This window comes from Rhinolophus sinicus, linkage group LG13 (assembly GCF_036562045.2).
Source record: "Rhinolophus sinicus isolate RSC01 linkage group LG13, ASM3656204v1, whole genome shotgun sequence".
In the NCBI taxonomy this organism is placed as follows: domain Eukaryota; kingdom Metazoa; phylum Chordata; class Mammalia; order Chiroptera; family Rhinolophidae; genus Rhinolophus; species Rhinolophus sinicus.
The window spans coordinates 41,617,826-41,633,557 of record NC_133762.1 but is presented as its reverse complement, the minus strand read 5'-3'; the positions used below and the strand labels follow the sequence as shown (position 1 = coordinate 41,633,557).

Genomic DNA, 15,732 nt, shown 5'->3' with positions numbered 1-15,732 from the left:
CATAACTTGGTTTCAAAACCAAATTGCAAAACACTGATTTAGGCCATCCTTTCCCACTCTGAATGTCATCTACAGAAAGCCCTGTTACAGACCTGTAAGGAAGACTTGAGGACAGGTCTGGGAAGAAGTTAAAGTGAATAAACTAGATAAATACATTTCAACATAGAAAAACCTTAAAATAATAATAACTTAATAGAAAAGCAAGTTACAAGATGATACTCATAGTATATCATTATGGTACATTAGAACTACGTAAACCTACTGTATGTTGTTTATGGATACATACATACCTGTACACATTTCAATGAGAGACACCAACTTCAGACACTTGCTTCTTTGGTAAAAAGGGAGAAGAAAGAGGATCTGTGGTTATTGTTTATATCTTTTCAATTTTGCTCTTAATGAAATGAGAAGCAAACATGACAAAATGTTAACATTTGCTAAATCTAGGTGGTGAGTGTCTACTATATTATAATATTTTACATTTTTATCTAAAATATTTTATAAAATCTCTGAAAAGAAAATTGACATATCTACTTTTTAATCTCTATTATCTTGCTATCTTATAATGCCATTATTATCTGGCTCCAAGCTACTTCTGTGAACTTCAGGACACTTTAGCCATGATCTGTGGTTCCCAATTTAAACTCAGACCTAGTCTTTCTTGTACTTAGATGCCAAATTTGGAGAAGGAGGCTATAATTTGTAAGTATTTACTGGACAGTGTTTGCAATGAGTTCAGGTAACACTTGGCCATTTCCTATCAGGGCTGAGGAGGCAGTCTTCCTGGGTGAGGCTGTTTGCATTTTCACATGGTGAGCTATTTATTTTTCTGGATTAAGCATTAGGTAGGAGGGCACTTGACCTTAAAAGATCCAGGGGTATTAGAAACAGAGAGATGATTAGGTCACACAAAGTCTTCAGTGGCAACTGGAGTCCTATAGACTCCTACAGTGTTTGGGCATCACTATTTAAAAAAAAAACACAAACGGATACCATCATTTGTAAGATATTCTTTTTTTCTTTTTTTTAAAGATTTTATTGGGGAAGGGGAACAGGACTTTATTGGGGAACAGTGTGTACTTCCAGGACTTTTTCCAAGTCAAGTTGTTGTCCTTTCAGCCTTTGTTGTGGAGGGCGCAGCTCAGCTCCAGGTCCAGTTGCTGTTGCTAGTTGCAGGGGGCGCAGCCCACCATCCCTTCCGGGAGTCAAACCGGCAACCTTGTGGTTGAGAGGACGGGCTCCAACTAACTGAGCCATCCGGGAGGCAGCTCAGCTCAAGGTGCCGTGTTCAATCTTAGTTGCAGGGGGCAGAGACCACCATCCCTTGCGGGAGTTGAAGAATCGAACCGGCAGTCTTGTGGTTGAGAGCCCACTGGCCCATGTGGGAATCAAACTGGCAGCCTTCGGAGTTAGGAGCACGGAGCTCCAATGGCCGGAGCCACCGAGCGGCCCCCTGTAAGATGTTTTTAAAAGGGTCTGCCACTCTTGTCCTGTAATGGCACAGTCACTTGTTTTAATTTGATCTCCAGTCCTAATTTGTTTTCAGTCACTTTTCCCCATTCTTTGTAGCTATTATTACTATTATTATACTTTATTTTTTTAAAGTGGTTTTAAGTTCACAGAAAAATTGAGCTGATAATACAGTGTTCACCTCCTTTCCCTTGCCCACAGTTTCTGCTGTTCTTAAAGTTTTGCATTAGTGTGGTACGTTTGTTCTCATTGATGAGCCAATATTGACACATTATTATTAACTGAAATCCATCGTTTACATTAAGGTTCATTCTTTTAGTTGTACAGTTCTGTGGGTTTTGGCAAATGCATTATGTCATGTATCTGCCATTACAATATCATATAGAATAGTTTCACCACTTGACCTTTCATTTTTATCTCTGTACTCCAGTGCCTAGCACAGGGCCTGTAAATGTTACATGAATGTGCAATATCTAAAACTAAATACGAGCAATAAAATTCAATACAATTTGAAAAAACATTTCAAGAAAAGTCTGCCACAACCAAATAGAGCCTATCCTAGGAATAAAAAGATGGTTTAAAAGCAGAAAAATGTGATATATATATATATAATATATATAGTAATACATGTTATATATAATATATATGTATATATATATATATCTTAGTCTGTCAGATAAGAAAAATAAAACTCAATATATAGAGAAAATCAGAATTCAGAACGTATCCCCGATTTTTAAAAAACTGAAAATTAGAATGCTTTACTAACATAAAAGAGTATTTCAGACTAACAATAACGTGTTCAAAGATGAAATACTAGAGGCATCTTCTAATGGGAACAAAACAAGCATAGGAACTCGATTAGTTTTTCATATAATTCTGGAAGTTCTAACTAATGTAGTAAGTAACTTGAGAGACAGAAATAAGAGTTACCATTTTGAGAAAGACTCTTTCAGACAGTAGAAACCTCCCTAAAAACCAACTAAAAATCTATTAGAATCAATGAGTTCAATAAGATAACTGAATAATAATAAAGACAGCAAATTGAAAAGCTTTCCTATATATTGGAATAACTGGTTAGAAAAATTAATGGGATAAAAGGATCCTCCTGTTCATAAATAGTAAGCTTAACAAGAAACATGTAGGCCCCGTTAAGAAAAAAACTCAAAATTGTACAAAGACAAAAATCTACTTAAGATTTTTATCTTAATATTTTCATAGTAAAAAGCAAACAACCTAAATGTCCATCCACCAAAAGGAAAATGGTTGATTATTTAAACCCCATCCTGATCCAAAGTGAATTTAAGGTAGCTTTCACAATATATATTATACTATTATATAAAAATAATTGAAGAACTCAGGCAATGAGAAATTTGAGGGACACCACAGATTTTATTCTGAGCTTTCTGCAGCCAAAGTAAAGAAATGGTCATGATCAATTGAATGATTCATATTCATACCGTAAAATACTGAGCTGATTGGAAGAAACAGCTGTTCCTAGTACTGAGACCAAAGGGAATTTTTTCATGGGTCCCAAGAGAAGATACTGTGCCAAGCAGAGAATGATCATTTTGACAATAAAACGGCACCCGACTTTATAGGTAGAGCTGTCTCTTATGAAATTCCTTGCTAATGGGCCACACAGAACCAGTGAACAGTTTGGTAAAAGTATTTGCAGTGAGGTGAGGATTGTGTGCTGGTTATGGCTGGGAAACGTGAGATGCCCCAGTGCCCTGCTCTGAGGGGCAGCCCGAGGGAATAGTACATTTAGAGACTAAAATTGTGGTTTTCAGTTGATGTTGTATCACCCTGGTTTCCTCTGAATCTTCACAGAATGACCACTGAGTTTTTATTGGTGTGTTACATTTATTTTTGCTACAGCTGAGGGTCCCCACTGCTAAGAAGTCTGCCAGACGGTGGTGGGGGTTGTGAATGCAGCAGCCACCACCAGGGATTCCAGGCAGGGAGGCAAGAGGTGCCACTTAGGCTGGCACTAAATTTAACGTGGAAGGACTGAACAGTGGAAAGAAATCCCTCTCAAGTTAGCTGTTGGTAAGTGCTGTGGAGAGCAGGTCGCCGGCTGTCTGTCGGGTACAGGTTCATGGGCTTCAGTAATTGGCTGATGAGATTAACAACCTCTGATGAAGGTTGAGAAGCCGCATGAGAGATGCTTGACTAAACTAGCTTACCTAAGGATTTTCCTCCAAAAGCAGTCTGAGGTTTGATCCGACACATGCTGGAGAGGACATTCAAGGTTCCACATGTCTACACAGTACAGCTTAGCCACATTAATTTTAAATTTGGAAGAATTGATTTTTTTTTTTTAAATGAATGATACCAAACCTTGACCTAAGTAACAACAAAAAAACGTTGTAAGGTATCCGTATAACTTCCTGGTGAATCCTTCAAGGCAAATGGTGAGCAAGCAGACTAACCAGGGTGGTTAGGGAAAGTTTGGAATCTGCGTCCCAGCTTAACCTCTTTTTGAGCCTCAGGTTCTTATCTGCAGCGTCAGGATATTAGTACCCACTTGATGGCTAGCCAGTTAGTAAGATTGAAATCAAAATTCCCGGTGGCCTCTCTAAGCCCTTTGGTGTATGTGCCTCCCTGGCTAGTGGTATGTTTTTGTTACTAGAGGGTCCTTACCTAATGACTCACCGGAAGAGTGAGCCCTGGGTTAGTTGAGACCCAGTATAGATAAGGCCTTTACATGGCTGCAACGGGTGGTGGGGCATTCGATTCTTTCCTTTCAGGTGTCTGAGATGCAATTTAACGAAAGTTTGGAATTCTCCTGTTCAGCCTTGCCCTTCTCATCCTGCTCATCTCTCAAGTCCAACCACAGGAGTGGGTGTCAGGTGATAGCCGAGCCAGGGGTTAAAGACAAAGGGCAGTTGTCCTGAGGGTGGTCACATCTGGGCAAGACCACCTTATGCTACCATTTACTATTGAGTTGGGTGCTCAGAAGTTCTGAAGACTTCCATTTGGCTTTATACTCGCCGGAAAGCTATTCATTATGGCGCCAAGAAGACCCTGCCCAACTTGCTCTGGTCCTAGCATTTAGGTTCTCAGAGAAATTAATTTCGTAATATGTAGAATAAAGTTAAAAGACCACAGTGTGAAATGTCGAAGAAAATAACAAGATAGGAAGAATGAATATGTTGGTGAGATCAGTGCCTCCCACTATGAAATAAAGTCAGTACTTCAAAAGAGTTTGCAGTTACCTCTGCCAGAGTTGTTTTTTTCCTCCCCTGAAAGAGAGAAAAAAGGCCAAAGATAATAGATTGTGGGGATAGAGATGATTGCAGACTAGAGATGGTTGCAGACTAGTGGTACCTTTATCTTACCAATATTAACCACCTCTTGGTATTTTGATAACAAAGTTTCTATCTCTTTTTTCTTATCAAAGCCCTTTCCAGCAAAGGCAGAGGGAAAGAGAACTCCCTGTGGCAGTGTATACACACATACACATATTCATATATATATATATATATATATATATATATATATATATAACCACACATGCATATTATATGCATATATCTATACACACAAATGCCATAACAGTAATATAAAGGAGAACTTTTAAAATATGATAGTAAAATTTATTCTCATGTGTAAATGTTTGGGTACAACCATACTGGAAGGCATAAAGAAGTAATCAGGAGCTTTTACGAACATGTAGAATCACCTAGAATGTAGACTGCTACAAATGTAGACTGTCAGGTGTATTAGCATTATTCTCGGTGATGCGGTTTCAGAAATGGTAAACTCCTCTTGGTAAAGATCTGAACAAAACAAAGTAGGATCTTTCTATGATTTACATGGAAGTTCCCTTCCTAGAAAATTGAGCATATATTAAGACCATGTTAAAAAATACTTTGTGGGGCAGCCGGTGCTCAGTTGGTTAGAGCGCAATGCTTTTAACAACACGTTGCCTGTTCAATTCCCGTTTGGACCACTGCGAGCTGCTCCCTCCACTGCTAGATTGAAGCAACTGCTTGACTTGGAGCTGGTGGGTCCTGGAAAAACACACTTGGGAAAAAAAAGAAGTACTTTATGTTTATAGGGACCAGGCTGAGATAATAAATATTTAAAGGTCCCGTGGCAGATCTTCACTGCGCAGAAACTGCCCACTGAACTGTTTCAGGACACCTAACGTGCCTGGCCTCTGCAAGTGGCACTTACTGATCATGACAGCAAAGACTCCAGAGGACGGCCCTGTCCCTGTGGGGCTAACAGTTTGTCATGGCCTTGTCAGCCAGGCGGAAAAGCATAGAATGGCTGGATGGCCTCACCCAAGGATCCATCAGACAGGCTTGCCACTGAGAGGGATGTTTCTAGTGGTTTCCCTGCTTCTCTGCAGAGAGTCCCAAAGGTTGCTGGGTATTGGTCATTTTTTACCTCCAGTTTTATTGTGCTGTAATTGACACATGACATTGTAAAACCTTAAGGTGCACAACATAATGATATATGTATATATTGCAAAATGATTACTGTAATAAATCAGTAGCATCCATCACTTCACATAGAGTTCCTTTTTTCTGGTTATGAGAACTTTTAAGATCTACTCTCAGCAGTTTTCAAATATACAATACAGTATTGGTAATTATAGCCACCATATTGTACATCCCTAAACTATTTCTCTTATGGCTGGAAGTTGGTACCTTCTGACCACCTTCACCTGTTTTCTCCACTCAGGACATTGGTCATTAGCATGACTACTTGGAGTAGATGTCCTTTTAAAGGCGCTTTCCAGCCCTAAGATTTTCTATTTCTCAAGAATAATGCTTTTCACTCTTACTAGCTTTGTTTTAATAAGAAAATATAATTGCATGCTTAGCACCACTATGACTATGTCCTGTGACCCTTTCCATTATAAACCCTCTAGCTAAGTAGGCCAGTTTTTTTGTCTGAGCTCAGCCACCGTTGACCCTCCCTTTCCTATGGGGAGCCCCCCACTGAGCTGGCAGGCCTTTACCTCCACTGACCTGTAGAACAGCTGCCAGTCAGAGAACCGGAAGTCTTTGCCAACCTGCCCCATCGCAACAGAAGTCTCCTCTGTAATTTTTCAGACTAATTTTTCCCCCCCAGTATCACATGTAGGATACAAAGAAAGTGTGTATGATAGTTTTTGTTGTCACCCTATTTGATTCTCTTCTCTTAGGAATCAACTCCTAAAAGTTTAGAATTGAATTTTAACTTGTCTAATGCCAAGTTTTATTTTCTTATTTAAGGCTATTTCTGATGCTTGGAAGCTATCCTTTCAGCCACAAAGATGGTAATAAATCTTTGCCTTCCACAGTTCAGACCAAGAATTCACTGCAACAAGGTAAACAAAACAAGCATAATACATGATACCTATTTTCCATGTTTTCCCCCATTTCCTTGTTTAGTGAACTTAATTCAAGCTTAATGTACTTTCACCCTCGTTGTTTTAGATTCCACCGTATGATGTTTAGGTAAGCGGGGGTCAGGCCGCAGCTCTGGAGTCAGACGGCTCCGTTACAAGGTGAGCTGTGACTCATTTTGTGGAAGGTGGCATTCGCTGTGCTTTTCCTGTGATGATAAATTTTAATTCCACTCCAAGTCATAGTGAAGGTAGAAATACTCCCCCCCCCAGCTCTTGTCACTCAAAATGCTAGAACTAATGGCTTGTGTTTGTTATTTGGATTCCTTGTTCTTTATAGGAATTAAGCTGCCTCCCCTTTTGTGTAAGGAGGGTGTCTTTCCACAGCTCAGAGCCCGGAATAAGGAAGCTCTAAAGGGAGAATGGAACCCCTCCCCTAATTTGGAGTTTCTGCACTTCGTGTAGTATTTCAGGTTCCCAGATTGTTAAGCTGACTCCTTCAGACAAAGATACCTTAAAATGTCCATTGGTTATAACAAGTATTAGAAGTATTAAAAGGGGAAAAAGTTATTCACAATCCCACCTTATAGCAGCACATCCACTGTTTTAGATTTCCCATCGTTTTTTATGGTCCTTGTACCTTTGCACACGATTTTTCTTTTTCTTTTTTTAAACCAAGCTTCGTTATTCATAGATTTATAAGAAACTTGTTTGTTATACCTTCCTAGGGAAGCTTATTATAATGGGTAGTCCAAATACAATATTGAAAACTTGAATGACTATCGTTTGTCCTTAAATCTTCAGTTTTTCATCTTCTGAAATAAAAAACCACTAGTATTAATATATATGCCCCCTCTTCACAGAGATGTTATTTGGAAGGGGTTTTGGTTGGGTTGGGCAGAGTTTCATTGCTCACATTTTTTAAGCGCAGTACTTGCGGACACAGTTGCCCTCAGCCTTCGACCTGATCTTGGGAGCCTGCAGAAAAACCCAGGAGAAGTCAATGTAATAGAGGAAATTTCAAATGAGGAACTTCAGACTTTCTTTAAAGAGTTTTCTTATAAGTGGCAAGTTCTTGAAAACTAGTTGTCTTCATTTGGATCTCATCAAATTAATGTGTCTGATATTTGTCATTTCATCTAGATATCAGCTGATGGCTATGAAGTAGAAAATCTCATCTCTGAAGACCTCACAAAGAGAAGTCATGGTTTTAGGACAGAGTATTTCATTAAGCCACCAGTCTATGTGACAGTTTCCTTTCCCTTCAATGTGGAAATCTGTAGGATTAACGTAGACCTTGCAGCAGCTGGGGGAGGCCAGAATGTCACTGGCCTGGAAATGTACACATCTGCCTCATCCAGCAGAGGTTCTTGGACTTCCCCCGAGTGTCGGACTCCGGGCCCAGCCGAACCCTCCATCCCAGACAGGGAGGCGTTCACCTTGGTCGGCAAAGTCTTTTTGAAAAATCAGAGCCAAGTGGTGTTTAATCACAGGGGCTTCAAGGCCAGGCCACCTTTTGGCCCAATGGAAGCCACACTCCCTTCCCCTGCTATTGTGGCCCAGGAGCTCTGGAATAAAGGGGCTCTTTCCCTCAACCACGTGGCCCATCTCAAGATCTGTATCACCCATGTGACAGGCAGCGGTATCCCTTGCATCAAGCGGTTAGAAGTGTGGGGTCAGCCGGCCAGAACCTGCTCGCAGGAGGTAATAGACAGCGTCCTGCTGCTCGCCACAGAGAGCCTCCCTCAGGACGTGGCTGTGCAGGCCCCGGCCTTGCCCATGGACAGTGACTGTGACCCTAGCAGCCAGCAGGCGCCCTCCAGCCTGCAGGAGCTGGCGGAAGTGATCCGGGACGTGCCTGAGGAGTTCCTGGATCCCATCACCCTGGAGATCATGCCTTGCCCCATGCTGCTGCCCTCGGGCAAGGTCATTGACCAGAGCACGCTGGAGAAGTGTAACCACAGTGAAGCCACGTGGGGCCGCGTGCCCAGCGACCCTTTCACGGGGGTAGCCTTTACTCCACACTCCCAGCCCCTGCCGCACCCCTCCCTGAAGGCCCGGATCGACCATTTCCTGCTCCAGCACTCCATCCCTGGCTGCCACCTGCTTGGGAGAGCACAGCCTGCATTGGCAGTGACCCCTTCTTCCATTGCTCTGCCATCTCGGAAAAGGAAGATGGAGCAGGCTGAACATGTCCCAGACAGTAGCCTTGGTGTAAATGCTTCCTGTTTTTCTACCACAAGCCTTCTGGTCACACCCACTACCTCAGAGCACACTGCTAAGAAGATGAAAGCTGCCGGTGAGCTCGGGCTGGCACACATGGACTGCTCCACAGGTAACCCCCATCCCGTGTCCTGCCTGGTCATCTCTCCTCCTCCTAGTGACACATGGCACTATTGCCCTTTGTCTTGTGTTTTGCTGGCTGAAATTGTCCCAAAACTTCACTGGCTTAAAGCACCACACATTCATTATCTCATAGCTTCTCTAGTCAGGAATCAAGGTGCCGCTTGCCGGCTCAATCTGCTCAAGGCTGCTCTCAGTGCGGTGGGGCTGCCATCGTCTTGAAGCTTGACTGGGGAGGGATTCACGTCCTCGTGGTTGTTGCCGGATTCAGTTCCTTGTGAACTTGTTGCACTGGGGCTTCTCCTCTTTGTTGGTCGGCGGCCGGAGTCGGCTCACAGGTCCTGGCCACGTGGGCCTCACAAGGGCAGCACATAACGTGGTAGCTGTGTGCACACAAGCTGGAATTCCGTCTCGCGTAACCCAGTCGTGGATAGAAGTGACACTGTTCTGTTGGAAGCAAGTCACTAAAGGCCAGCCCACGCTCAGGGAGGCGTACCCAAGGGCACGCGGACGGACCAGGAGGTGGGGTTCACTGGGAGCCATTTCAGCCACTGTTCCACACCATGGATTCCTATTTTATTTAAGGAATCTAAGATTCCGCGTTTATCTAAGATTCGTGGATGGATTTTGTCTGCTACCTTTTCAGTATCAGTGGAGATAAAATTAGGGTTTTTCATCCTTAGCTCTTCAAATGTGAGAAAGGGCATTAATAGGCTTCTTAATATTGAACCGTTACTGCATTCCTGGAGTGAACGCCGTTTGGTCTGCTTCTCTTAATGGGCTGCTTGGTTCTGTTTGCTAGTGTTTTATTTAGGATTTTTGCATTCATCAGTGAAATTAGACTGTCGTGTGTCTGTGCACATGTGCGCTCGCCGTATTTGGTCAGGTTTTCTTATGGATGATTTATTTGCTTCATTAGACAAATTAGGAAATTTTCCTTTTCTTAACTCTGAAACAATTTGACAGTATTAGCATTATTTACCCCGTACACATTTGGTATCATTCCCCGTGACCGTCAGTGCCCAGTGCTTTTGGAGCTAGCTCTTCTTTTGGAAAATTCATCTATTTAGATTTTATTCTTTTAATTTCCTCTTACTCTAAAAGGCAAGTAGTGGGCTTAAAGGTGACATCTGTGTCTTTTTTGGTTTTGAGTGTAAATGGTAGTTAGCAGGACCCCCAGAAACTCCTGGAAGCATCTGAGGTGCAGTGGCTGAGATGAGGGGGAAGGCCCTTAGACTCACATGTCTGTGGAGGTCTCCAGTGGTGTTGGCCTTGACGTATTTGTTGGTGACACAGGACACGCTCACCGGCATTCTTTCAAGGGTCCAAGCTGATGTCCTTTGCCCTACAAACTGGAGACAAAACATACCATTCCCCACTTTGGGCAGTTTTGTGAACCAAGCAGTTTCTTTCTTTGGGCAGCTGTTGCCTTCACCCTCAGTCCGTTGCTTGGCCTTCTGTGGACCACACGGAGAAACCCCTGATGATGGAGTGGGCAGATGAGGTCTTCCTTTTTCCATTCACTTTACCCAACGGGAGAGAGAACACAAACTCCTAGAGGTGCCGGCTACCAGCCCTGCAGAGTGGTCGGGGCCCCCAAAAGGAGGAGATGGGGAAAGAGCAGACTAGCTGCTGGGGAGGGGGTGGGGTAGGGAGCAGGGCTACAAGGCTGGACATCTGCTTGCCCTGGTCATTTCCTCCTCCGGCGGGGAGGCCTTCAGAAAGTAGAGTGCAGTTCTGCAGGTGAGCCACTAGGTGGCCCCTGCCTGCCCAGCAGTTTGTCCTGGAGAAGGAAAGCTAGCGCAGAGCCCAGGAACCTTGAAAGCGGGTGGGCTGGATAGGAACCGCCCGGGTCCCCAGGTGTGACTCCGGTATTCTGTCATCACAATCTACTAGGAGATACTGGGGAGGACTTTCTTTACATGTATTTAAAGTTAGAAGCGCCATGTTTGTAGTCCTCAGCAGACTTCGTGTTTTGGTCTTCTCTTTTCCCAAACCTCTCCCTGGATATTGTGGTCTGTGCATCTCTCGACAGGTCCAGTGTCCCATGAGCAGAAGTTGTCACAAAGCCTGGAAATTGCCTTGACATCGACCCTTGGTTCCATGCCCTCCTTCACGGCGCGGCTGACCAGGGGACAGCTCCAGCACCTCGGCACAAGAGCGAGCGGCACTTCCTGGAGGCCGGGCACCGGCTCGGGTAACCTGGGTCCCATCCAGCTCCGTGGAGCCCTTAATGGGAACCTGGGCCGTGCCTCTGTGGCTCTGGGGCCCTCCATGCCCAGCTCCTTAGCTCCAACACGCAGGCCTGGGGGGAGAACTTGGTCTCTTTCCTTTTCCGGGGGGAACCGAGGAGCAGCTGGTAAAGTTTCACCTCTTCACAGGAAAGCTTTCTTTAGCCAACAACTCTTAGTAATTCTGTGGACTTAGGCCTTGGCCACCCCTGCTGTGTTTTTGGTAATATGTAATATTAATCGTTCTGTCCTGAGGACTTTTGTTTGTTTCTCTTCTTTAGTTTATTTTTTCTTATCTAGTTTTGTCTCCCATCTGACATCTGGGTCCTTTTGTAAATGGGAAGTGTGGGGTTGAGTGTGTCATCTGCACCCCTTCCCACTAACATTTCCGTAGTCGTAGGAAAGAACAGTGGTAGTTTACTGAGCCGGTTTTGGCCTAAAATGAACCTGGGGCACCACTGGATGATGGAATTGATTAGGATACAGAGTGAGGGGACCTGACTGGAATGCTGGGGCATCTTTTCCAAGATGCCACCTGGTGGGGCCGATGAGAAGGCAGACACTTGCTTCCTCCTGCCTGTCCAGAGCCAGGCCCTCCGCGTGTCTGAACCACAGGCCATCTTACCTCTTCTGCCTCTGGTCCCACCTCCTTATCTCTCTGATTCCGTTTGCCATCCTGACCATTCCCAAGAACCTGTCTTGTCCGAATGCCCAGCGATGTCCATGACCCTAAATACCACAGTCGTCCTCTCGGCAGCATGTGATGTGGCCAGCCGGCCCCTCCTCCCGGAAGCAGCTTCTCTCTTGTTCTGCTCTTTTTCTCCCTATTTTCAATGGTCCCTCTTGCCATCGCTGACTCTTCCTTCTCCTCTAGACTCTGGTCCTGGAACCTTTTCTCTCTGTCACCCAGGTGAGAGCCCACTTGGCCGGTAACAGCCCGTGTTCTTCTGTAGCTCCCACCTCTCCAGCTCCCACCCAGACCCCACCCTCCCTGATGGCCTCGTGGTGCCTCCACGTGGGAAATTCACGGATATCCTGAGTGAGCATTCTAACTCAACTGCTCCAGAGGGCCCCCCACCGCCCCATGAGGGTAAAGGGCAGCGTCTTCTACGCTTTGGTCAGGCGTGGAACGTGGAGGTCACTCTGGGTTTTCCCTCAGTGTCCTCACGCTGACATTCTGCCCCTCATCAGGTCTTGTTCATACTCCTCCGAAGTAGACCTCAGAGTAACCTCTGCTCCACTCCCCTTGCTGCCCCCCGGCCCCAGCTCCTGCCGCAGCCCCTCTGGTCCCTCACGGCCACGCTTTCCTTCCATAGCCCATCATCCTCAGAGGAGCCTGAGAAACCTTATAATGGAAACCAGATCATGCTCCTCCACTTCTTAGAATTCCTCCATCACATCCCATTGAACTTGGAATAACATCGCAACTCCAGCTGCCTGTGAGGCCCTGTGAGGTCCTGTGAGGTCCTGCGTGGTCCTGCGTGCTCAGCCCCCGTCCCCTCCCCGCCTTCGCCTCTGAGCTACACTGTCAGACATCACACCTCTGTGTCTTCTCTCTTCTGAATGGACCAGCCATTCTTTATACTCACTGTCCTGTTCATTCTGCGTGGCTGGCCCATTTTCATTCTTACGGCTCTTCTCCAAGAGGCCATCCTTGCTCTCTCCAGAGGGGTGTGGATTGGGAGAGAAAGAGCAGCCTCCTTGGGGAGTGGCCACGAGGGAAGGAAGAGAGGGTGCCACTGTGGGAGGGCAGGCAGTGGGACCCCCACCGTGGGCCTCCCTGAGGAGGCCTTGTGGGAAGTGTGGAAGGAGAGAGAGCCCACGGCACAGGGCAGGGATGGACAGGTGGGGAGGGAGCTGCAGGGCTGAAGAGAAGCAGACCCCAGGCTCCCCAGCCGGCACAGACCTCAGCCCTGCTGCCCGTCTGCCGACCTCCCTCCCCTGCATGACCTGCCAAACCCTGGAACACCAGACTCTTTTCTGCTGTTTCCTTTTCATGCAGTTGATCAAGGTTGGCAGCATAGCTTGTGCCTTGCCCTGGCCTTGGGAGCCTGTCCCAGGGGAAAGTACCTCTGTGGGGAGACCGGGAGGAAGGCCCAGTGCTACCGGCTGCCCTCAGAAGCCAGCTTTTCTCGAGCATTCATGCGAGTGCCGAGAGTTGATGAGCCAGAGGAGGCCTTCCAGGTTCCCAGGCTCTCTGGTGCCTCTGCTCCCGGAGCAGCCAGGCCGCTGAGCGCGGGGCGACAGGGTGGGACATCCCACTCCAGGCATGTGCCCTGCCTCCAGGACAAGCCTGCCTGGCAGGGGGCCGCTTTCCCTAACCCTGGCCTATTTTCCTCCCTGATTTACCAGAGCAGCCTGGGAGCGTCCTGGGACCCGAGTGTGCCTCCTGCAAAAGAGTGTTTTCTCCCTACTTCAAAAAGGAGCCCGTCTACCAGCTTCCCTGCGGCCACCTCCTGTGCCGGCCCTGCCTGGGTGAGAAGCAGCGCTCCCTGCCCATGATGTGCGCAGCCTGCCAGCAGCCAGTTGCCAGTCAGGACGTGCTACGGGTCCACTTCTGAGTGACTGAACGCAGCCTGGAAGACCCGTGGCTGGGAGGAACACGAGTGGGGGGCCACCGCTCCCCCGAGGCCTGGCCAGGTTCTAGGCACAGCAGGGCCTCTTCTTTCCCAAGGGCTTTCCCTTTCTTACCTCCCACAGTGTAGCACAGGCCTGGAGTGAGGGGTGGGGAGGGGCGCTCCACTCCTGCTCAAGTGGCAATAGGATAACAAAGCCATAGTTTGGGCTGGGAAGGATGGGGGAGATGTCCCTGCCCTCCTGTACCTTCCTGCCCCCCCCACCTGAGCCCTGGACCTGCTAGAGCCAGCCCCACCCTGCTGAGGGCCCCCAAGTTATCTGCATACACCCCTTCCCCATCCTGCAGGGTGGATGTGCGTGGAGCTCAGTTGACTGGCTTGGGATCTCAGAGAGAGCCTCGGCCTTCAGTGTCACCCACAAGTGGACCGTGGCAGGGGTCTGTGGAGTGAATGACTCAGCCCCCTACTGGCAGATTATGCGGAGCCTTAATAAAGCGATGGCTGACGTCTGCTGTGGGCTTCCTCCTGGCGGATTGCCTGTCTGTGTCGTCAAACTCCTGTCCCCCACCTGCATCCACGCAAAGTGAGACTGTCACGGGGCAGCAGTGAGCAGTCCCTGCAACCCGAGTCAAGCTATAATTCGGGTCAGTGGCCTGAAGGGGCAAGAAGTTGTGTTTTCAGATGGGTGATGTGTGAGGGTTTGCAGATGGGTGTGCGTGGGTGGGGAGAGCTGAGTGTTCTCCCTGGGGCCGGGTGCCAGCGTGCATTTCAGCTGCCTCGCGGCAGAGCTGGCCGCTGCCCTCTGGGGAGGAAGGCACCTTTTCTGCCTGGGGCCCATTTCAGGAAAACTACTTGTTTATAGGCTGCATTTTTTTTTCCATTCAAAATTTATAGAGTCCCAGAGGGAAAATAGGTAGTCCTACAACTGTTTACTGAATGGAATAGATTCTAGTCACTAGAAGAATGTCAGGGAGAAACTACACTGCTTTTCCCTCTTACCCTCTGAGCATGTCTGGGAAGGAGCAGGCTTCATATTTCATCCTTGAGATTCATTCCATCGTAGGCCCCTGTGGACAGGCCGTGGGAGCCTCTCACTGCCCAGGGCTCTGAGCTGCCTGCTCTCCCTCCCCTCCCACAGGCCTGCTGCCTTGCTCCCGAGGGGGCCCCTCAGGGATGGAGGCTGGTGTTCTCTGGTTTCAATGCTCTGTACATGAGGCAGAGAGAAGTACAATCCTTACACTGATAGGGAGTAGGGAGCTGATTAAAAAATCATATTCTTGGACTCCAGTCCAGACCCAAGAATTTAGAGATCTGGGTTTGGGGTTCAGGAATTTGCATTTTTTTAAAGAGTTCCTAGGGGATTTGTATGTCCCAAAGGTGGCTGCATCCTTCCCTCTGCCTCCCCGTGGCGCTTTCCTTGACACAGCCTCACATAAGACTTCAGGGTTTGCAGTGGTGGGCTTTCCTCTTGGCTGGTGAGGCTCCCCGGTGCCCTTGGGCTTTAAATATCTGGGCCATTCTAGAGTCTTCCCTTACTCTCCTTGTGTGCCTGCATTCTAGGAAAAGCCCCAGCATTTGTGGCAAAAGCAGTGCTGGTGGGGGCGGAGGGATTCCTACCCTCAGCCTGTCATGGTCTCAGGGCAACAGCCTAGTTCCTACGTGCAGGGTGGCAGCCTCAGGGGCTCTCCTGTCGCCTGCTCCCCCCCCTCCCCCCATCCAAAGGAAGCTGCCTCCCCTCCTGCAGGGGGCTTGGTCTGCATTT

The 15,732-nt window shown here is 47.1% G+C and overlaps 1 protein-coding gene across 5 annotated transcripts in view; it reads left to right on the top strand.

Annotated features, from left to right (window-relative positions):
- The window catches only part of UBOX5 (U-box domain containing 5), a 30,768-nt gene extending 16,276 nt beyond the window's left edge, over window positions 1–14,492 (top strand). For 3 of the 5 annotated variants that reach the window (XM_019733738.2, XM_019733739.2, XM_019733737.2), the window contains exons 2-5: window positions 6,708–6,802; window positions 7,964–9,155; window positions 11,199–11,360; window positions 13,747–14,492. In XM_019733738.2, coding sequence (XP_019589297.2) covers window positions 6,749–6,802; window positions 7,964–9,155; window positions 11,199–11,360; window positions 13,747–13,955 — 1,617 coding nt within the window. In that variant the 5' untranslated portion in view covers window positions 6,708–6,748 and the 3' untranslated portion in view covers window positions 13,956–14,492. The remainder of the gene's footprint in view (window positions 1–6,707; window positions 6,803–7,963; window positions 9,156–11,198; window positions 11,361–13,746) is intronic. The other 2 variants (XM_019733741.2, XM_019733744.2) reach the window with 2 other exon arrangements.
- The last annotated feature ends 1,240 nt before the right edge of the window (window positions 14,493–15,732 follow it).